This window comes from Sturnira hondurensis, unplaced genomic scaffold (assembly GCF_014824575.4).
Source record: "Sturnira hondurensis isolate 20B ecotype Veracruz unplaced genomic scaffold, ASM1482457v3 Scaffold0021666, whole genome shotgun sequence".
NCBI lineage: Eukaryota > Metazoa > Chordata > Mammalia > Chiroptera > Phyllostomidae > Sturnira > Sturnira hondurensis.
Genome location: NW_028094297.1, coordinates 162,005 through 186,822, shown reverse-complemented (window position 1 = coordinate 186,822; position 24,818 = coordinate 162,005). Strand labels below are relative to the sequence as shown.

Sequence of the window (24,818 nt, the reverse complement as noted above, 5' to 3'; positions counted from 1 at the left end):
ACAATTCAATACAAGTCATATTTATTATTTATTAAAGCATTCTTTTGTGCAAGATGATAGCTATACATTGAGTTCAAAGCCAAGGATGCAATGACTTACCACAATCATAACAACAACCTCAAGGAGTTGACACTTTCCCTCAGTTTAAAATGTCTAACATCATGTAAGACTGCTAACTGCCACCACCACATTTCTAAGGAATGAAGAACAGATGTCTAGATAATTCAGACGAGTGAAGGACATTCTTCTGATACAGAAATTTGTGCCAAGACTCATGCTTCTTGATATAGAGGCTCCGGAGTAAGCGTTTCTCAATAGACTTGTCTTACATGTTATTATTACAGGAACAATAGAGTCTTTGCCATAAAATATTTTCTATTAAGTTTTTGGTTTTCCTGATTTTCCCCCAATCTCTTTCCATTTCTTGTAATGATGCTTCTATTAATCCACCTATACTCTCTGTCATGTGACTAGTAAGATATACCAGAGCTAAGATTTGATGTTCTCACCCTTTCTCATGAAGGGAGATATAGTATGATCCATTTCAACTGATGGTACAGTGGTATAATTTGCACAAGGATTCTGCTTCATCACATCAAAAGGACTATGATAGAGAATTTTATTCACAGTTTCTTCTGGCAGGTCCTTCTCTAGAAACTTTAACTGCTTCTGAATTTCTCTCTTTGGATCCTAAACAAATATAAAGACAAGGCAAAACAGGTCAACCTAGTCATGAAGTAGGCAAATACATTCAATTAGGTTCTATATATGTCAATATGGTGGAGGAAATTACTTTATATTTTACCCACACTTTTCACTTTGCTTTCCCATGTACATATACTATTCTTGATTATAACAGGCAATCATCTGCTAGAAGAAATATGTTTCCAAAGAAGACAAATTAAAATATTGAATCAATATTTACATTTTCACATTCGAAAATAGAAATAATCTATAGAATAACAGATGGTTTCAAAGGAGGTTATTATTATCTGAGTTATAATTTACAAAACCCCTCGGTGTGTTTTTTTATAGCTAACAACAAGAACAGATTACCTACTAAAATTTTAGGAAGAATTCATACAAATCCTTCTTAAACTCTTCAAAAAAATAGGAGGGAACAATTTAATCTCATTTGGTAAAACTAACATTACCCTGATACAAAGCCAGGCAAAGATAGTACTAAAAAAGGAAATTATAGGCTAACATCCCTGATAAACATAGATGCAAAATCCTAGCAAAAAAAAATTTAACAGCACTTTTAAAGGAACATACAACCATGACCAGCTGGGACTTTTTCCAGGAGTGAAAGGATAGTTTAACAACTACAAAGCAATCAAAGTGCTACACCAAATTGACAAAGTGGTGGATAAAAGTTACATTATCTCAATAGATGCAGCATGTGATGAAATTCAGCATTCCTTTATAATAAAAACTCTCAGTTAAGAAGATAGAGGGGCCATGTCTCAACACAATAAACACCTTATATGACAAGCCCATACCTAGTATAATCAGTGGTAAAAACCTGAAAATAATTCCTCCAAGATTAAGAACAATTGTTAAGTACACGTATTAATAGGATATCGTGTATATATGAAAGTCATTAAGAGAGATCTTAAAAGTTCTCATTACATAAAAAATTGTAATTATACGTGGCAATGGATATCAACTAGAATTTCTGTGGTGATCATTCCACAATACATACACATTTTGAATCATTATGTTGTACACTTGGAACTACTGTTATGTCAATTAAATCTCAATTAAGAATAGATTACTTGTCTCAGAGAGTTCTCTTACATTGGAAAAAAGATACTTTTATACCCCTCATACCCACACAGATATTTTTTAGGTAATATGAATATATTAGGAGAAAGTAAAATAAAATTCTGTCCATTTCCCAGCCTAAAGAATGATAAGGAGGAGAAAGAGGCAGCAATGAAGAAGAAAGACTACTTTGAAGTATTTGTTATGCTTTTTTCTATTAATTAATTAATGTTGATTATGCTATTACAGTTGTCCCCATTTTCTATTTGTTTACTCTAGTCTATTCTATTTATTTATTTATATTGATTATCCCATTACAGTTGTCCCAATGTTTCCCTATGCCCTCGTATACCAAGCACTGCCCACTTCCTCTATCGATCCCCCCTCTTTCTTTCATGCATATAATTCTTTGTCTACTCCATTCCCTATACTTATTCTCAACATCCCCCTGCCTCTTCTGTAACTACCAATTAGTACTTCTTAAACCCTGCCCCTTTCCTCACATTCCCCCAGAACTCCCTCACAGGCCAACATCACACTGCTCTCCATATCTGTGATTCCATTTCTGTTCTACTTGTTTTTTTTTACATTTAATTATTGGTAGTTTTATATTTATTGCCATTTTAATGTTCATAGTTTTGATCTTCTTTGTCTTAAATAAGTCCCATTAACATTTGATATAATAATAGTTTGGTGCAATATCTTTTCTAAATGATAGCTTTGTTGGATACAGTAATGTAGGTTGTGGGTCCTTGGCCTTCGTCACTTTGGATAGGCCTTGTGAATTCCTCCTAGTGGGCAAAGTTTCTTTTGAGAACCCAGCTGACAGTCCAATACGAATTCCATTGAAGGTAATTATCAGCTTCTCTCTTGCTGCTTTTAAGGTTGCCTCTTTATCTCTAACCTTGGGCTTTTTAATTATTATGTGCCTTGGTATGTATGGTCCTCTTTGTGTCCATCTTGTTTGGGACTGGCTGTGCTTCCTGGACTTATATGTCTATTTCCTACACCAAGCTAGTGAAGTTTTCTTCTATTATTTTTTCAAATAAGTTTTCAACTTTTTGCTCTTTCCCTTCTCCTTCTGCCATTCCTATGATGCAAATGTTGGAATGTTTGAAGTTGTCCAAGAGTCTCCTTACACTATCAGTGATTTTTCTCTATTCTTTTTCTACTTTTTGTACTGATCAGTTCTTTTTTTCTTTCTAATGCTCCAAATTATTCATTTGCTTCTTGGCTTCATCTACTATGCTATTGATTCTCTATAAGCAGAGGTGTCCAAACTTTTTGTGTCTGGGCCACTCTGGAAGAAGAGTTGCCTTGGGCTACACATTAAATATATTGTAACGCATAATCAGAAAAAATCTCATAATGTTTTAAATAAATTTAACATTTTTGGGGGGCTGCATTCATAGACATCCTGGACCACATATGGTCCATGGACCATGGGCTGAATGTCCCTCCAAAATGTTCTTTATTTCAATTAGTATTTCTTTTCATTGCTGCCTGCATCCTTTTTAAGCCATTGAAGTACCCACTGAATTACCTGAACAGCCTTATAACAAGTGTTTTGAATTCTGCATCTCATAGATTACTTATCTCCATTTTTGTAAGTTCTTTTTGTGGAATTTTCTTATGTTCTTTCATTTATGCCATATTTCTTTGTTTCCTCATTTGACTTTTTCCCTGTATTTTTCCCATCTATTAGGGAGATCTGCTTTGACTCTGTGTCTTGCTAGCATGGTCTAAGGTAGTAGGTGTTCTGTTGGGTCCATTAGCATAGCCTCTCCTATATCCCAAGTTGTGTACTCAAGATGTACCCTGGGTGTGGCCTGAGTACTCCATCCTCTTGTAGATGAGTCTTGATTGCTGTCAGTAGGTCAATGGAAGGAATTTGTATACAAATCAGACAGCTAATAGGACTGTCTATGTCCCTTGGCAAGCAACTATCTCCTTCAGTGGTTTGTGGAGGTAGTTGGGTGGCACTGTGATGTGTTCTGTAACTGTCCACTGGGTGCACGGGCTCTGAGGCTTCCCTAGTGGTGCAGGTCAAGGTCAACCTCCAGCTGTGTTCTGTCTGGGGCCCCTTGGTATAAGCTGTAAAGCAATCTGGAGATGGCTACAGCTGGTGCCAAGCCTTGAGCCAGTCAAATGAAGATGCAAGTGCTGGGCTCAGCTGTTCTGGGTTCTTTAGCACATTTTAGGAAGGTCACACTTTCCTCTTCCTGTACTTCAGATTGTGCATCAGACAGCATGTTAGACAAAATGAGAGAATGGTGCTTAAGCCAAAGAGTTTGTACCCTGCTACCCACTGGGAAGTGTCCTTGGGGATACAAATAAAGCCATAATCTTAATGACCTGATGAGATTGGAAAGAAGAGAAATCTGAGATTTAGTTTTCCTGAGCTATCGATCTCTGTTAACAGAAAAAGAACCAAAGAGTTTCTGTAGTGGCTCTAAAATAATCTATTTCTTCCAGCTACAGAACTAAATTTGCTGAAAATTACACAATCACCTTAATTATTCCAGTTTGAGAATTACTAAGAAATTTAAATTTCTAGTTGCACCTAGTCTATCATGTGAAAATTAAGTGGGACAGTGATAGAGAAAAGGTGGACTGCTCAAGCTTGTAGTGAGAATTTGGGGTGGATCTGATGACACAGAGACTCTGTGACCCTTGAGTTGTTGTGCCTTTCTGCCATCAGACATAGATTTTCATCCCATATTTGAAGAAACTAGACTTCTTTTTCTGAAACATTATTTTTATGACATCATTTAGAAATTTTCCTTCCAATAAAATGCCTATCCTCTTTAGGAGGATTTCCACCCACTACTTGTTGCTTTTGGACTCTCAAGTGGAGTAATATATCAGCATAATTCAAAGTCAGAGGTACACAGTAACTTGAATAGGATACATTAGAGACTGACAACTTGACTAAGGAATCTACCAGAGAGAGATCTACCTTAGCTGAGTAAGGTGGTTTCCCAAGAGGGTATAGATTTGATTTTCCAAATGAAAGATGAACAGTAGTCATAGTCATCTAAAGGAATTCAGAGAAATCTAAGGGATCAAAATGAGGTTGAGTCAAGGTTCTAGAATCTGAGCAATTGAGGCAGATAAACCAGATACACTGTGTGGAGGGGGAAGTCAATGGACATTGTTTCTAGGGACCCCAGCTATCCTCATTCTTATTACATCTTATATAATATACCTTTCCCCCACACAATAGACATCATGTTAGAAAGAAAAGAGAGTTGTAGACAAGCTATCTGAGAAAAATTCAATTTAAGAAATGTGGAACATTATTTTATTGCATTTATTCTGGGGACACTAATTAACAAAATTTTCCAGGTTTCAGGTACAAATTTTAAAACACATCATCTCTACGCTGTATTGTGTGTTACCATTCCAAGTCAACTCTCTCCATCCATGAGAAGATGTGGAAAAACATTTTTTAAATAAATGAAAATAAGTTTTAGATCATATTAGGGAGGAGTTATTTTCTATTCTATTAATCAGGTGATAGATGAGAAAATAAAAACTAGAATAAAGAAGGAAATTACATTGTTTCTTCACTGTGCATGGCCCTTAGGGAAACAATTATGGACAAGATAATTTGAGTCTCTGCATTCATGGAGCTTACATTATAGTAGAGGAGACAAGAAAATATAAGTAAAGAAACACCTTCATAAAATAATTAGAGTGGTAGTAGTTACTACGAAGAGAGCAATAGCAGCAAAACAAGCTCTAGTAGATAGTAATGAGGTAGGTTATTTGACATTTTGGCAGTATAAGAACTTTGTGAAGAAGTAGCATTTAAGTGAAGACATTAAATGAAGACATTTCCTTACAGAGAAAGGAATTGGTAGCACCTGTAGAAGTTGGAGAGATTGACAGGAACTAAATAATGTTTAACTTTATATATTATCTTAATTATTTTATGTTTCACAAAGAAATAGAGGCCATGGAGAGATTTGTAAAAATAGAATTTGGCAGTATTTTGATTTAGGTTTCAAGATCATTCTTTCTGAGGGAAAATAGACACAAAATGAGACAGTCTGAAAAGTCTAGAGAGTTGCCCGAACTGGAATAGGAAGCAGTGGTGGTAGGAAGAAGTGGATCAAGTGAACAATGAATTCTCAAGGCAGAGTTAGCAGGATACTAGATTAGTCATATTTATAGATCAAGAGGAAAAGAAAGTGTAATACAAAGAAGATGAAGCTTAGGTTTTCTTAAAAAGTAAACAAATTGTGGTTGTCTCTTACCTCTTTCATGTCTTCATAGAGTAGGTAGAGGATAGGATAATCTTTGCTTTTCTCCCACCAGCCCTTCACGTGGTCATACCAAGAACCAAAAGATACATTCAAAGATAAAATCCTTGCAAACTTAAAACTATTCACATAAAGAATGGTTAAATTGTTAAATGTTACTTTGTGTTATCATTATTAATACATATACACTGTTTACTTATTCATTCAAGAAAAATAGACAACAGCATAATGAAAATATATAAAATCATTCTTGCTCTCACAGAATTTAAAGTCTAAAAAAAGGATGAGGTACTGTTACAAGATGAATTGTGTTTCTCAAAATCCAATCAGTTCTTTACAATATGACTGAGTTTAGGCATGGGACATGTAAGGAGGTATAATGAGGTCATTAAGTTAAAATGAGCTCATTAGCATAGGTCCTAATCCAGAGGACTAATCTCAAATCTTAAAATCTAATGGAATTTGCCTTGCTAGGCTTTGACCTTCTTTTTTCTTTCTTATTTCTCCTTCTTTTTGTTTCATATGAAAATGATTATTTATGCCTGTCCCATCACTGTGTTTTCTAAGAAGATTATCTGTTTTTATAAGTTCACAACTATAAAAGAATTCAGTTTGAAAGTGATTCATACTTCAGCTCTCACCTATACTTAATTTCCATGACATTTAGATGAGATTTTAGACTCAGAGTTAATGCAGGGACAGTTTGACACTTTTGAATCTTTGGAGATGTAATGAATCCATTTTGCATGTGAGGACATAAATTTTGGGAGACTGGAAGGCAGAGTAGTATGGCTGAATAGTGTATACCCCCAAATTCATGTGTTGAAGTCCAAGCCCAGTACCTCAGCATGTCTACATTTGAAGATAGTGTCTTTAAAGAGGTAAATTAAAATAAGGTTATTAAGGTAGATCTGTGGGGGTTCAGAATGAGTCTCCTCAAGTGTATCATTCTGATATGCAGACTATTTTAAACTAAAAACAATCAAGGCTCAGAGGCTCAGGAAGAAACTCTGGCCTTCCCTTTAACTAACTAAAAGTATTTAAAATAGCGGATGTGCTCCAGGAAGGGAGATATCATCGTGGATAATTCCAGTTTAATATGAACTAGGAATGGTAGACAGGAAGGATCCTAGCAAAGCCCATTTGATCAAAGCTCTTTGTGTTTCCCATTGTTTTAATACAGCCATAAACATTTGTTACTAGAAAGTTCTTGTGCATTTGCCTTACTTCTCTTGTTCTTCCTTCTTTGTTCTGAATGACATATATATTATTTTCCCTTCCTGTCTTTGAATTGTTCATTTTTATGTGAATTGTCCATGTGCATGTATTACAATTTTATTTCTTTTTTGTTAATCTGCCTTAGGTCATTGTAATCATTCTACCATCCAGAAGAAGTAAGAGAGAAAGGGGAAAGTTTCCACATCCCAAACAAACCCTAATCCCATAAGACTGGTCTCCTTATAACAAGAGGTAATTATAACACAGACATAGACAGAGAGAAGAACATGTAAAGACACAGAGAAAAGATATCCATCTACATGTCAAAGAAAAGGGCCTTAGAAGAAATTAATAATGAGGACACCTTGATCTTGGACTTGAGCTCCAAAACTGTGAGAAAATAACTTTTCATTGTTACAACAATTCAGTATGTACTACTTTGTTGTGACAGCCTTAGGGAAAGAATACGACTTTTGACACACACACACAAAAAAAAAACAACGAGAATTACAAAATGGAAGATAGTAATGCAGACAATAAGTAGTATAGATGTTATAGCAGAGGAAAACAAAAAGAGAATAGTATTGGGATGGAGAGGCGAAGAAAAGGCTCTGGAGGAAGCAAAGTATGTCTGGTTCTAAGAAGAGTAGCAACTTCACAGTGGATGGACCTGGCAGGCTAGATGATCAAAGTTAATGTTACCAGAAAATGATAAATTGACACCATGTATTTCTTGATATGATGCAATAAGGATTCCACATTACCTCTATAGTGTCCCACCAAAAATTCATAACTTTGATGTAATCATGAGGAAAAACCAGACAAACACTAACTGAATGACATTTTGTAAAACAACTGGTATGTCCTTTTTATGATCTTATAATAGTAAAAGTCGTAAAAGACAAAGGTAGACCACAGAATAAAGAGACTTGACAACTAAATGCAATGTGTGATGAGTGATTGTGAATTGGATCATGGACCAGAAATATGTACATATTACTGTAAAAAAAACATTATTGAGACAATTGACAAAGTAAGAGCAAGGTCCATAGAATATGGTATTATATCAATATAAATACCTGGATTTTATCGTAGTGCTGTATTTATGTAAGAGAATATTCTTATTTTTAGGAAATACAGTTGAAAATATTTAGGAAAAAAAAGAATGAGTAAATATTCTATGGGTAGAAAATACTCCAAAAATGACAGAAGTAAAAATTTACAAGATATCATTGGGGTGCATCTGACTTGAAAATAGGCAAATAAACATTTTTATTAGAAAATGTTTATATGAGAATTAACAGTAGAGTTACTACCATGGGTATGAGTAAGTTTTCCTGAAAGAGAGCATACACAGATAGCAAAAAGAAAACTTTGAAGATAAAATCTTCATTCAAGAATTCTCTATTTATAAAACAAAACTGAAGGAATGGTAAAGAGGGGAGAGTTCAAGAAAAGAGAGTTCAATAAAATCAAAACAATAAAATGACACAGACAATAAGAGAAGAAAGTACCCAGGAGTAGTCACCAAGTACTAATGAAACAGTGAGACAAAGGGCTGAAAAATCTGACTGTCACATATTCCTCAAAAAATCCTTAAAGGGAAGAAACTATGTATTCTTCTTCTATTGTCTTCCTAATACATTAGTGCAATGCTGGGCACATATTAGGTTTATAATAAATACAAAATTATACCTGAATTTTATATCTCCTCACAAAAGAACAATAATACATAAAAAACCCACCTTTTTAATTATGGAACTCCATGGTTGGTTAAAATAAGAGTCGGACTCACCCTTCCCAGTCATGAATTTGTGCAGAAACTTCTCCCAGGTACCAGGCTCTGGGTGTAATTTTGCCACTTGGTAGAAATAATAGTAAGACACGGCCACATCGTTAGCATTCTGTGCCACATAGACCATCTGTGGGGAATATGAGAATCATAGGGGAAAAGGGGATGGACTCACATGAACAAGTATAAAGGACACATGGACAATAACTAAGGGTGGGGGGTAGAAATGGGAGGGAGGCGGGGAGCATGGGGCGGGGGGCGGGCAGGGTTGGGAATATAAGACAGAAAGCTGTAATTAAACAAGAATTAAATAAAAAAAATATTTAAAAAAAAAGAAATCATAACTTTCTCTCTATCCTTTATAGTTTGTAAACTTTTGCTTACCTTGACAGAATGCCTATTTTCTCTCTTTTTTAAATTCTGATCTGCGTGTGTATATCTATGTCCTGATACAGGATATGCACAACTACCTAACTGTCTTAATGAAAAAACTTCTCAACTCTCACACAATTGTGCTCTCATTCCTTTGAAACTAACATCTCTTGAAACATGAAAAGACAAGTATAATAAGAATAGCAGTAAATATTAAATTAACAAATCTTAACATTTTCTAAAATTTAGAATACTTTTCTGTATCATCACTTATCAAACTTAAAAAAATTAATGATTGTTAGAGTTGAAAATACCTGTGTCACTAAAATGTTATTTGTGTGAATTTCATCAATAAACATTAAACATTCTTCATTCTGTCCATGTTTAAATGATTAGTGTTAGATTAAAATTTATTTTATGTTGAAGGCCTCCCATGTGCTTATGGGCAGAAATTTTAAATATATTTCTCAGTAGAAATGACATTATTATTCCTCATTGGTAATTAAGTTTTCCATCAAGTCTGCAGACTTCTATTAAGTCTAATTCTCTCCTGAAACACACCTAACAATACTGAGTTTCCAGCCACACATGCAGTAAAAATATTCTAAGAGAAAATGCATTCACGAAGAAATCTCCATTTATCTTAGCAAATTCAGATTTTCTTCCTCTTTTCCTACTGAGAGAAAAAGGAAATAAGAATTTTTACACTCCCCACTCACTGGTGGTAGTTCTCATATTCTGGGACAAGAATGAGAGAAGGAAGGGAATATCTGGAAAGAGATTTTTCCAAAGATGGATTATGGAGTTCTAACAGTTGAAACTCTGCTGCTGATGGAATTTTGTGAGAAAATGCTAAACCTTATAAACATTACCAATTACTTCCTATTTCAATATCAAAAGGTTATGGTGATGAACAAATTGTTTTCTTTCCCTATCATTACCACTTTAAGATCTTTAGTAAGGTCTGTTTCCATTTGCCTCAGGGTGGGCAGAAGGCTATCTAGAAGATATTCCCCCAGTTCTCTAGAGAGCAAGGCCATAAATTGTGAGTTTTCATATGGGTTTTTATTTCTGGAATAAAATGATAAACTTTATTTCTACTATCTTATCACTTTTGTTTATTTATAGACTTTAAGTGAAAAAAGAAAACATAAACATATGAACAAAGACTATTAGTATAACAAAACAGAAATTATAATCAATTTTTCAAGACAAAAATAACAGATGTTTTGGTCATTCCATTAAAGACACTGTGGTAAAGCATACTCTAAACATCTTCCTCAGATCTAGGATTAATCACTGCCTGCCATCCCAGATTCATTCTTTAACCACACTGAACCTCTTGTAAAATTTGACACACACATTGCTATTTCACATCTGCTAGCCTATGTACACAGAATTTTCTCTCTGTAAAATGACCTAGTGCATCTAAAAAGAAAAGCTCCTACTTTTTTTAGCATGTTGATCAAATTTTTCTTCATCTATAAGATGGTGTTGTCCCATGGTAGCACTTATGTTAGTAATATGTAATTATATAGATATATAGATATAGAGATACAGAGATATTTCTCCCACTCTTTGAGGTACTCTGCAGGACCAGATGCTATTTAAACCACTGCATAATGTAGCATAGAAAAGTGACTTGCAAGCAGACAAAGCTCAATAGCACAGTATCTGTAGAAATTAAATAAGACAATATAATCTTAGATAACAGAAAATATGTTATTCATGTTTGCATTTATAATGACAATCAAGGTTTCAGGATAAAAGATTTATGTGTGTATACTACCAACAAATATTAAGAAAATAATGTAAGGGTGTGTATGTGGCATGTATATGAGAAAAAATAAAGGATATTAATATATCAAAATATTTAAATAATAGTTATATTATAGATATTAACTATGTTTAGATTTAAATATGATTATTGAAACAACAAAGCTTATATAGGACAGAAAACTGTACTTGAACAAGAATTAAATTTAAAGAAAGGAACAGCAAAGCTTATAGAAGAAAACAGAAAGGAGAATACCATCATGATCTGCGGGGTGGCATTTTTAGAAACAAATACAGAATACACTAATATAAATCACAGAAAAAAAATCAGTCTGAATAACCAACTGAAGTATGTCAAAATAGAAGTCTTATAACAAAGAATTTACAGAAGAAGATATATCAACACTGATAGCAAAAGTGGAGATTCAGAAAAGGCTGGCCTAAAACCAAGGCTATTTTCCCCAGCAAGCCTATCATTTAAACTGAAGGAGAAATAAAGAGCTTCATAAACACAATCAAAAATAAAGGAATTCATTGCTACCAAGCCAATATTATGAGAAATGTTAAAGTATCTTTTTGAGGAGGAAGACGAAGGGTGGGGAGGAGAGAAGGAGGAGAAAGAGAAGAAGAAGGAGGAGGCGGAGAGGAAAAAAGACAAGAAGAAGAGGAAAAAGAAGGAGAAAGATAGTTTTGAAGGATAAAATACCAATAAATATATGCCTGTCAATTATCACTTTAAAGGCAAATAGCTTAAAAGTTCCAATCAAAAGACATAGGGTAGCTGATTGGATAAGAAAATAAGATATATATAATGTATAAATGATGCACCTCACAGTTAAAAAACACACAGACTAAAAGTTAAGAGGAAGGAAATAGAGATTTCTTGCAAAAAATAATACTTATATCTTACAAAATAACTTTAAAATAAAGACTATAAAGAAATAAAAAACACTAAATAATGAAAAATGGATCAAGACAACAAAAGGGCCCTGGCTGCTGTAGTTCAGTGGAGTGAGCACGGGCCTGTGAATCAAAGGATCACGGTTCGATTCCCAGTCAGGGCACATGCCTGGATTGCAGTCCAGTTCCCAGCAGGGGACTCACAAGAGGCAACCATACATTGGTATTTCTCTCCCTCTCTCATTCCCTTTCCCTTTAAAGATAAATAAAATCTTTTTTAAAAAAGACAACAAAAGGATATAACCCTTGTACATATTTATGCACCCAACATAGATTCAACTAAATATATAAAGCATATCTTGATGGACGTAAATAAAGAGAGAGACCAACAGTAACACAGCAATAGTAAGGGATTTTAACACCCCATTTACATCAATGGATAAATCTTACAGGCAGAAAATCCAACAGGCAACAGCAGCCTTAAATGACATACTAGACCAGAGTAATTTAATTGGTATCTTCAAAGCATCTCACCCCATATCAGTAGAATACACAATAGTTTTATGTGGACGTGGAACATTTTCTAGGTTAGACCAAATATTGGCAGTAAAGACAAGTCTCAATACATTTAAGAAGATTGAAATCGTATCAAACATTTTCTCAGACCATAATGGTATGAAACTAGGAATCAATTGCAAGAAAAAAAATGGAAAACACACAAAGACAGAGTGGCTAAATAACAGGTTACTAAAAAATGGATGGGTTAACACTAAATTTTTCCTATATAATGATCATCCAGTATTCAAATGTTAAAGACTTCCTCATGGCCCGATAATAAAAAATATACCCATCAAAATCTCCTCGTATATAGATATTACCTTTGGGTGAAAAAGGAGTATGGTATGGTTGTTGGAATAACCAAATTCTTATTCTCCTATTATAGAAACTTATGATTCAGCTATTCAAGCTCTGTCTGTATAATTTTCTATCAGAAGTCTTCTAAACACCACACACACAAAAAGGAGGGGTTACTTTTATGGTGAAAAGGAACATTAAGAGAAAAATACCATTTTCATATCCAGGTATTATAAGTTCCACGAATGGCACTTGGTTGTATATTGCACCTCGTTTACATTTCTCTGCATCCCCATTGTTATAGATCAAATCCAGTACTTCACTGACCCAGGTTGTGCCTGAAAAAGAAATAGAAAGAACTCTAAGCTTTGTTGTCAAAAAGGGTGTGAGAGGGTCACAAGAAGTTCTGTAATATCAACAACAAAAACGTGCTCTTTGTATTTATTCCTTTTCTCTCTTCTCCTTTCTCCTAGTAGACATCCTTGTCTACCTTGAACATATACATACATATTGTGTGTGTAAAATCTGATTAAAATACTCACAAAAGTTGAACTTCAAAAGAAAGTAAAACTGGGTATAAAAGAGAAAATGTGGACCCTGGCTGGGTTGCTCAGTTACATTAGAGCTGATAAACCGAGATTATGGGTTGGAGCTCTGGTCAGGACACATATAAGAAGCAACCAATGAGTGCATAAATAAGTGCAACAACAAACTAATCTCTCACTCTCTCAAATCAATATGTAAAATTTTTTTAAAACAGAGCAACATTGTGTAAATAATAATAGCTCATCTCCCTGTGTGGGATAGAGAAGGGAAGCAGCTAATTTTAATGATTCTGAATACCAGTTTGTACATTTCCTATTAATATCAAAAAGACTATTATCTTTTGGGACTGAAGGTTACTTCTAAGGAAAGTGTTCAACATTTGGTGGAGGGGTGAAGAGAGAAACAAGAGGTTGAAAGGAAACAAAGGGAACTCTGTGTGGTTGTATCTGTGGTGACTGCTAACACCACAGATTGGATCTGTGGGACACTAAGGCAATCAAAGGCGGCATATCCTGTCTGAGCAGAGTGGATCAAGTCTCTCTGATCTTTATTAACTGCATCTTCAGCCTTTGAGAAATTGACCTAATATACATGAGCATAAGGTCTACTAAACTATGTGACTTGACAATCCAGTTATCAAGGCACTGCTACAAAAGCCATTGTAAGACACAGAGATAGTACAACCACAGAAAAAGGTGAGAAGATCAGAAGGGATGGTTAGCGTAGGTAGTTAGCTGGTTATTAATAAGAAATGAAGCAAAGAGAATCAGACATTGAGCTCGATAAATTGCTAAACTGAATCAGATGTTGGGCCTGCTTCATTTGGAAGTTAGAGCATTTCATTAAACTAGGTTTACTAGGAAGCTATAGAATTCACAGACTCATTCACACCCTGTGAGGAACCACTGCATCCTCCACTGAGTGGATTTAATCCTTGAAACAGGCAGGAATAATCTCCCCAGGGGAATGCCAGGTACATGCCAGATTTTGGTATTTTGGGTGGAGCAGGAGGGGAAATTCTTCTGCTGGGCACACGCACAGTAGAAACTAGATGATGCAGTAGAACTTCAAGACATGTACAAGTCGAGATGGAGCAGGGGGAAGTGCTCCTACTTTGTTCCAGGCATGGTAAGAAAGAGCCAAAATGGTGACATAAAGCTTTGGAAAATTGGGGGAAAGAATCAGATGAGATAGAATGTGCAGAAACCCCGTAGGTCTAGAAAAAGGGAGGGGTCAATTTAGGCCCTGGGAAGGATCAGGAAGTGAGTTGGATGGTTTAACAACAGTTTGCTTATTACGGAGAATGAAGAAACTTCGTGGAGGTTTATCAGGAATCTCAGAGCAGTTGCTGCTACAGCCTGCCTGCCCTCTACATCCCCAAGGGTGTATTATCTCCCTCCACGCCAGTAAAATCTGCCATGTGTGTATGCTTTGAACGTCCTTTCCTGAGACACCACAAAAGAATTCACTTTCACCGCCAATAGGGCCAGACACACATAGGCTGATTGACAAGTTTGTGGTGATTCTCTTCTGATTGCCTTTTTTGTGAAATGGAAAGAGGTTTGGGGCATTTGAGAATAGCAAAGAAAGTGTAAAATAGTCTCAGAGAAGTAGAAAAGCGAAACCAGATTGCAGGAGGGGTAGTGACTGCATCATTATAAATATAAATGGTACTAGTCAGCATGATTACATAGATTTCCCAGCCACCTTTAGCTGCCAAGATTGAGGTTTTGGCAGACAAACATGAGGATGGACTAGAGGAGATAAGATGTGTGATTGACAAAGCATAGTGATTGAAGTACAATGAAAGCTCTGATGGGTAAAAAGGTGAATGAGAATGTGAGAGGCAATGAGGGTCAGTGACAAGGGGAAAATCAATGGATACTTTGTTCCACTGTGTTAAAGGATTGCTGGCAGACAAATGCCATTTGAGTTCAATTATATGTGAAATCTAATGAACAGAATAAACGAAACAGTGATAGATTCATAGATACAAAGAGCGGACTGACAGCTGTCAGAGGAGAGGCTGGCTATGATGAGGCTGAGTGAAACAGGTGAAGGGATTAAGCAAACAAAAAAAATCCTCATAGACACTGACAACAGTGTGGTGACTACCAGAGGGAAGGTTGGGTGGGACAGGTGGAGGAGGGTAAAATGGGTAAGTGGTGATGGAAGGAGACTAGACTTCAGATGGTAAGCTCACAATGCAATGTGCAGATGAGGTGTTGTAGAATTGTACACTTAAACCTATATAATTTTAATGACTGATATAAGCCAAATAAATGCAATAAAAAGATTGCTTAAACTGTCATACTAGAATGAGTGAGTTTAATCAACATTTGAATATTTGCTTCTGAAAAAACTTCTACTCATCTTCACATGTTTTTTAAAAGATGGTTGTTTTTGTTAATTTTTATATTTTGAGTAAGTTTCTCTCATGTTACAAATATTTTTTATGAAGAAGTTCTAGTTTCTTTTCTATTTGAAAATCCTTTTCAAGAAGTTTCCAAGCTCACAAACAGTGTGTACATTTCGCTACTCATTTTCCTAGTTTATGTTTAATGCTGTTCACAGGTTCATTTCTTTTTATTTTGGGATACTTATACTAGTTAAGTTATTTTTGGTAAAAATACTTCTATTAATTTTCTCAAAATGTAAATGAGAAGAATACTGTATGAACTATTAAATGTTCCCAAAATATTTTACTTTTGTCTTCCTACATGAGTAATATTTTGGCAGGAGATTCTTTGGCACAAACATTTATTTTTCTCAGAAGCCATGGATTAGTTTCCATTATTACAGTTGAGAAATCCAACAGGGGTCTGATTTCCCTTTCTTCAAAATAAAAAAAAATTGTGTTCTGACAAGGGTAAATATTTTGTCTTCAAATGATGAAATGTTTCCAGTGTGAGCCTTTTTTTAAATGGACTGGTTAGGATTTATTTGGCACATTTCATGTAAAATTTTAATTTATTCTTCAGCATGGTGAAACATTTGTCTACAATCATTTTTAAAATTAATTTTGTTTTGTTATTTTTCTGTCTCTCTGAATCCCTTATTTTTATCTACAGGGTATTCTCGGCCTCTCTTCCATTTTTCTAATACACAATATCTTTCTCTTTTTTATATTTTTATTTATAGGATAGTTATTTCATTGAACTTTTAAGAAAATTCAGTTTCCATGGCTGCCTATTTCTGTTCCATTACTCAGTTTTTTAATTTGGAAAGTGTGATATTTTAAATGATCTTTGTCATATTTGTAATTTTTAGTTACATTTAAGATTCTATTTTTTCTTCAAGGCTCTTAAATAGAATCTTTCTATTTTGTGGAATCACTTTAGTATTACATAAATAAGATCTTTTTGTTGGTATATTTTCATGAAATCTTCCTGCTTGAAGAATCTAAATCTCCAAATATTTACTCATGGCAATTTACTTATTTTTGTCAGGCTGCCCATTTTCTTCTATCTCCCTAATGATCACTGGTTAACTAGTTCCAAAGTATTTTATTCTATTTTAGTTTTATACCCTAAGTACTACTACTATTTCCTACATTCCACAGAATAATCTACTTCCCAGCCCCAAAATATTGCATTAATTAACGATTTATTTTAAATTTCACAGTATTGATTTCATCCTGGTTGTATTTCCTGTAGGTTTTTTATGACTGTGTCATACTTACTAGTTAAATAAATGAGTTATGTGACTTAGAGTATTTAACTACTCAGTTTGTCCATTTATTCTTTTCCTTTTATTTTTTAAACATTTCTATTTTTTTATTTTACAAACAGGAAAGAAGAGAGAAAGAGAGAGAGAGAAACATCAATGTGTGGTTACCTCTTGCCCCCCACCCCCCCACACACACTGGGGACCTGGCTTGCAACCCAGGCAGGTGCCCTGACAGGGAATCAAACTGGCAACCCTTTGATTCACAGGTTGGCACTCAATCCACTGACCCACACCAGCCAGGACTAATTGCTCAGTCTCTCCATTTATAAAATGAAGTTAATAATGGCGCCTATCTAAAAGGGAATTTTCAAGATTAACTGTGCTTGACACATAGAAAGTAACCATGCTAGTTATTATTGTTAAATTTGTCATTTTTGATAACCATATCTTAGAGAATGTATTAAGTAAATACTTGATGATAACTCATTCTGGTTACCCCCTTTTTACTATGCAACTTTGTTGCCTCTGCTGGTCCTCAGCCTTTTAGTTTTGCAAAACCTGAACCCTGATTAAATTAAACCTTCTACCTAGCTTGGGCTGAAACAAAACTATAGAAAATAACACTACTACAGTGACTGGTCTCAATTTAAATCTTAAGTCCATGACTCTGACTCCACGTTTCTTTCTCGACCTCCCTCTCACTCTCCTACTCTCCCAGAAAACCCTCTCTCGTCTCCTTTTCTGTTTTCCTTTGCTATACTTTCTGTTTTATTTCTTAGGCCACCACTCCTGACCTTCATTTTTGTTGAAATATTTCAATCCATGCTTATTTATTATATGATGGGGCATATGTCCTAAACAATATGTTTAATGGACTTAGATAGGTGGCAAGTGTAGGTACACAGCCTTTGTGGCAAGCCTGCCCGGGTTCCATCTTTGAGGGCTTCCTGGTAATGTGAAATGACTATAAACATTGAAGCTGTTTGTCGGCACTTTGAGTAAGACTTCCATCAAGGTGCAAAAACCACCCATTCACACACTGGATGGGTACTTATGGCTAAGGTACTCACGTATTATGGTAGCAAGTAAAGATGTCCAAGTTGACTCAGCATTATCAGGGAACTGTTTAGAGTAACTAATTGTGGCAACCCTCAGATACTAAGACCCATCCTCTTGAATAAGCTCCAGAGTCCTAAAGAGAAAGTTACATTGTATGCACTGTAACAACAGTGAAAGTTGTTGCATTTTGATATTTTATTTTACTTTTTATTGCTGTTTAATTACAGTTGCCCCATTTTCCCCCATTACTCTCCTCTGCCCTACCCATCCTACTTCCTGTATTCAATTCTTCCCCCTCCCCCATTATCTTTGTTCATGGGTCCTTTATACAAGTTGATTTTATCAACAGACACTACATTCTATCAATGTTTATTTCCCAAACAGCTCTTGCATTTTGCAGAATGTATATGATTTGAAATCAAAGATAATATGTTCAACCATTTTATACAAACAAGAAGTAAGCACTGACAACAAAAGTTTTGCAAGCCTCAAGTGCTAAACCCTTAGAATTCTGTCTCCCATGGACAACTGCCAAACAGCCCAGAGGCCTCTGGAACCAGATTAAATGAGGTGGCTGAATCTGAATCACTGTTGCTTCATTTTTGTACTCGAGCCTGCTGAAAAGTTTCTATACATAGATAAAATCAAGGTAAATAGAACTATTTTAATCAGGATAATTTCAAATGGTAAACCTCCTTTTCCTGTTTATTAAAGTGTAACTGACCATTTGTAAATTAACTGAGGTCAAGTAGTTCATTTACAAATTACACACTTTGGAATACTATTCCTGGTTTTACCTGTTCTATAGTTTACAACCAGACTAAACCAAACACTTTTCCTAGAAAGAATTAACTTCTTCAAGTATTGTACACAATAAACTATGGTATATGCCTCAATCACCCTCCAGCAGTAACCCTGTGGAATGTGTGCTCAGACTCCCGACTTGCCAGGCCAAAGGAGGTGAGAAGCCCTGTTGGTGACTGCAGGCAGTGGGCCTTTCATTCAGACAAACAGTAACACATGTGGGTTATGAAGACACCAGAGATGACAGTTTCATCTCTCCTGACTCACAAATCAGTAAAATAACATGTCAGTGTAAAGAGAGGCTAGGGAGAAAAATCCATTTATAAATTAATATATATAGGTGTGTGTGTGTGTGGGTGTGTGTGTGGGTGTGTCTTCGTATTTTTACCAAATGAAAAACAGCCTGGAACTTGCCCACTCCTAGTATTTGTGAGCTCCGGAGTACAAATGAAAGCCACACAGCCACTCCCAGCTCCATTTACCACCGAAAGTGGCCTTTTATAAATGTAGTTGGACAAATTAAGCCACAGGTTGAGGCTCTTTCTGCACCCTTTCTTCCACGCAAAAAGCCACCGCTAGCCGTCCTTCAAACCCATGGGATGAACATGCCTACAGCAAAGGTCTGCCTTGGGGAGGGCTGACCTGGGATTCTAGAACCCTTTGTAGGTCTGGGAGCAGGCTGAGTCACTGTGGGCAGGGAAGGCCAGGGAGGGGAGTCTCCTGGGGAGTCTCCTTAAGGAGTTTCCCAAAGGACAGACTTCCTGGCTTCTCCAGACCCCTTGTCCCGCAGAAATAGTAACGCGCAAACACTCACACAATTCATCTTTTTCTGGCTTTTATGGTCGGAATTTTTCTTTTTGATTCCTAATTCTGCATGTGATTTGGTAACGCCAAACCTCACAAGCTCCTCTTTCATCTCGATGCAAACTATCTGCTAAAACATCCGTGATCTTTCCTTCCTCTAGAGACATTCTGGCTTTCCCCCAGCAGGCACCCTTACTTACAGAAGAGTCACGTTTGACTCTTAACATTCATCTCAATGAGAGCAGTGATTTTTTATGACTGGGGAGAATCGCACTCAGACAAGATATGATTATTCCCATTGGGAGAACTGGGCACAAAAAAAATGAAGTTTTCTGTGATTACATAGCTATTTTGGCAGAATTGGAAATCAGGTTGCACCTCGGAATGCCTCTTCTCAATTTACAGTGCTCTTTTTTGTCACTTAGACTTTCTATCCTGACTGTGTACCCAGTTTTTTGCACACACACACACACACACACACACATCATTCTGGTTAATAGCTCATTAAAATATATTTTTAAAAAATTGAACAATCACTTTTTGAAGAAGTATGCTGGTTGTCCATACTATTTACTGTAAGATTTTCATGCAATTATTCTCAATTCAAAATTATCTGGAAATGTGGTAAAATTGTTTGGATTATTTTAAACATATATATATAGAGATAGAAGGGACATCTGTACTTTAATATTGTGAAAATAAGAGAATTTGAGAGGAAATTAGAAAAAGAAAACTTATTTTACAGAAACGCAACTTCGAACTGTATTATAATCTGGTAAAGTGTTGTGCATAGTCTTTGAATATCCAGACAAAGTGCAAAAATATGCATGAAATCTGATCGAATATCGTCCATACCTCTTTAGTGACCTTGGATTTAGCAAGATTATTTTCACTTCAGAAAGAGAATAACTAACTTCTTTTATTGATCTTCAGGATCCAATGGTTATTTTGTCCCTGATAAACAAGCCATGAAACATAAGATTAGACTTTAGTTTCTTCTGGGGGGTTACTTACACTTTAGAGGATCCATGTAGGAGTGTTGAAGCTGGCTGGTGTAACGTTATTTCTGGCAACCACATCACATAGTATCTCATTATCACTCATGTCAGAATGTTCTCAATATCCGGGAAATTTTACTGGATGAATGCTTTGAACTAAACACACCCAAGATAGCTGAATGGGGCAGAATTAACATAGGTAGGAAACAAAGTTTTGCCTGAGGCAGTTCATAATTGCCTCCTAGTTCTGGCATGCATGTGCTTGCTCTCTTTTGGTTCTTCCCTTTTCTTTTTTTTCGTATTTTATTTATTTATCTTTAGTGGGGAAGGGAAGGAGAGAGGAATAGAAACATCAATGTATGGTTGCTTCTCATGCATCTCCTGCTGGGAACTGGCCTGCAACCCATGTGCCCTGACTGGGAATCGAACTGCAATCATCTGGTTCACAGGCCCAAGCTCAATCCACTGAGCTACACCAGCCAGGGCGATTTCTTTCCTTTTCTTAGTATGCTTTTCAGTGTGTCTCTACACAAAGATTAATCATATTTTATTTCACATTCCATAGAAAACACGTGACACATAGAATTCATAGAACAATTTTAAAGCAATATACTCTATATATTTATTCTATTAATATTCATGTTTTTCTACATTCATTTATTAAACAAATCTTCAGAACACGGTGATATGGTAATGAGTTTGGGATTCCCATATATATTAAATTAAAAAGTAGCAAATAAAATTATATCTATTAAAATTTAGTAAGAATTTATTCATGAAAGGCACTATACTAAAACCTTTATAATGTTTGGTTGGCAAAAGGTTTGTTTAGATTTTTCATGTGTAAAGTGTATGATTGTTTAACTACTAAGCTGTAACATTAAGAAATAAAACAAATGGTTGGAAATGGAGCCAAATTATTGCCATTATTATTGTCAGTAGTCAAGCTGGAAAATTTGATTTCACACCCTAGCCAGAGAGAGTTAGGAAGAATGTGTCTCTCAATAGAGAGCATAAACTCACTCCAGGGAAAAGAAAGAGGTGATGAGTAGGACATTTCAGCCATTCTTTTAAATTTACCACTTAGCTAAGATACTTCACCCCTCCAGGGGCAGAGTGGGCCAAGAAATAAATAATAATTCAGAATTGAAACAACCCAGCCACCTTTACTTTGAAGAAATCCCAGGAGAAGCATCTTCACCACCACTGGGCAATGCCCATCTGTTTACTCCACCCCCCCTCACCGAATCTACCCCAAAAGTCAGTTTGATCATTTTAGATAAAATGAGAAGATGTTTCCTGGTGCTTAGTTAGAAAGCACCAAAAGCTGACTCATGCAGCTGGGAGGAATTCTGCAGATAGAGAGCTCAGTATGGGCCTGTTATAGTTTTCCCTTTAGTTTTTGTGGCATACTTCATAGTGCTGAAAACTTTTTCTAACATAAAAAACCTGATTTTGGACATTTTATTTATCGCTTTCCATTTGGGTTTGTTTTCTGGAGTCTTGCCATAGTGAGATTCACTTCTTTCAAAAGTTGAGTGATTGGTTATACAGAAAATGTCAATAAGCACCAAAGAAAGAAAACCAGACAGAATATGGTATCTGATCAAAGTGGAACTATTGGAAATCTAATAAAACATTCCAGTAATCATTAAAGTATATATTTTCAACTAAATGATAATAAACTATGGTACTTCGAAAGCTGTAGGGTACAGATAAAGAAGTTTTCAAGTGAATTATATTTAAATACACATATTAGAAAATTAATGATCAAAGCTCCCACCTTAAGAATCACCTGATGTGTGGATACAGAGAGCGAAGGTGTCCCAGACAACAGTGACTCTGGAGTGGCTTTGATTTGCTTGAAAAGAACAGGAAAATCAAAACTTAATAAGCAAGAGTAAAAAGCAGAAAAGAACATGAGTGCTCAATTGACTGTTTTTGTTCAATATTGTATTAGATGTTCTAGAAAGCACAGTAGAAAATAAAGAAATATATATATAAGCCCTGGCTGGTGTGGCTCAGTGGATTGAGTGCCTGCCTCAGAACTGAAAGGTCACGGGTTTCACTGCCTGTCAGGGCACATGCCTGGGTAGGTCTCCACCTGGGGGAATGGAAGAGGCAACAGAGTCATGTTGCTCTCCCTCTCTTTCCCTCTCCCTTCCCCAGCCTCTGAAAATAAATAAACAAAATATTGAAAATAACTTACAAGGTTTGTAGAAGAAGAATTCAATGTTATTATTCATGAATGACTTGATAATGTATATAAAAACACTTGAAAAAATCAACAGAGAAATTATTAAAACAGAAACCAGTTGCATTTCTGTATATGCTCAATGAAAATTATTAAATGAAATTTAAAGGAGCCATTATTTAAAATAACAGATAGATAACATATAGAATAAATCTAACAAGACTGTGTAATATTTTTACATTGAAAATAGAAAGTCTTATTAAAGTAATTTAAAGAAATCCCAAATAAAAAAGAAGGTTGTAAACTGGTCATTTCTTGATCAATACTCTACACATAATCCTAATACAGATAACAGCATTTTAAAAAGAATGGAAATTGGTGAGCTGAAATATTTATGGAAATGCAAAAGGCCCATGAATGACAGCATGATCTTGAAGTGAAATAAAACTAGAGATGTTATACTAATAGATTCTCAGTCATACTTTAAGCTATATTAATTAGAGCAGAATGGTGCTGATGCATGAATAGAAAAATCGAGTTCATAAGGAAACCTGCATATGTATGAACTGATTTATAACAAACCCGGCTGCAGTAGAGTGAGAAACGGACTTGTTTTTAGTAAATTGCACAGGGTCAGCTGGGTATCTCTGTGGGTGTAAAACATAGCTGCAGCTTTACCATTCAAACGCATTATAGATTTGCATCTGAAAGGTGAAAAGTCTATATTTTAGGAAAAATGGAACTTCTTAATAGCCTGATAGTAAGCAAATGTTTCTTAAATAAGATATGAATTGTTATTGTAAAGGAAGTAATGACAAATTGGCCTAAATTAAGACTAGGAATATCGAGACACCATTAAGAAACTAAAACACAACAGAATCAGGCAAGATGTCTGAAATACATATAATAACAAGAACTTATCAATGGAATATATATACACTTATATACACATGCATACAGGTACAACACCCACATAGAAATACACAAAGACACACACTTTCAAATCAATTTTAACAAGACAATCAAAGCATATGAACATAAGCAAAAAACTTGAATGGGTCCTTTCCAAAATAGATATTCAAATGAAGTAGACCAACGAACATCACAAGTTTCTCAACTTCATTAGACAACAAGGAGATGTAAATTATAACCATAGTATGATACACACTCACCAAGATGACTAAAGTGAAATTCACATAGTGTACTAAGTGATGGAGAGAGTGTGGGACTGAAACTTTCACACACTGCTAGTGTCATTGTAAATCATATGATTACTTTGAAAAACTCCTCAGTGGTGTGTCTTAAATCTCCACATATCGTATTATCTAGGAATTGAATCTTTAAGTTGAACTAAAAATGAATGTACCAAAAATCTGAACAAGATTGTTTGTAATAGTAGTTTTGGCAAAAAAATCAAACAAACTGAAAACTCTTCAAATGACCATCAAGAACAAATATATATTGGTATAATTTCACAATTGAATACTATATAGTAATTAAAATGAAAAAATAAAACTACATGACATGTGGATATATCTCCCAATTCGAGTGCTGAGTGAAAAAATCAGAAAGTCAAAGAGTCCATCCGTATCATTCCACTAATATGAATTTCAGAAAAGGAAAACCTAATATTTGGAGTTGGAAATCAGGATTGTCAGTTGGAAATCAATTTCATCGTCAGGGAAATTGGTTGGAAAAGGGTACAGGGAAGGGAAAGACTCTGGTGTATTGGTGTTGCTCTGTTTCTTATGATATGGATCTGGTTACCCAGACATGTTCACAGGGGAAGATTTATG

General features: G+C 35.3%; 1 protein-coding gene and 1 pseudogene across 1 annotated transcript; both read right to left on the bottom strand.

Annotated features, from left to right (window-relative positions):
• LOC118978259 (UDP-glucuronosyltransferase 2B31-like) overlaps positions 1–24,818 on the bottom strand; it is a 421,339-nt pseudogene that overhangs the window by 350,624 nt on the left and 45,897 nt on the right.
• LOC118978267 (sulfotransferase 1 family member D1-like) lies at positions 440–12,222 on the bottom strand (the record flags this gene model as incomplete). Its single annotated transcript, XM_037033636.1, has 4 exons — positions 440–690; positions 6,030–6,141; positions 9,045–9,175; positions 12,211–12,222. Coding segments are annotated over 4 exons (456 nt in total), but the record flags the coding sequence as incomplete, so codon positions are not given.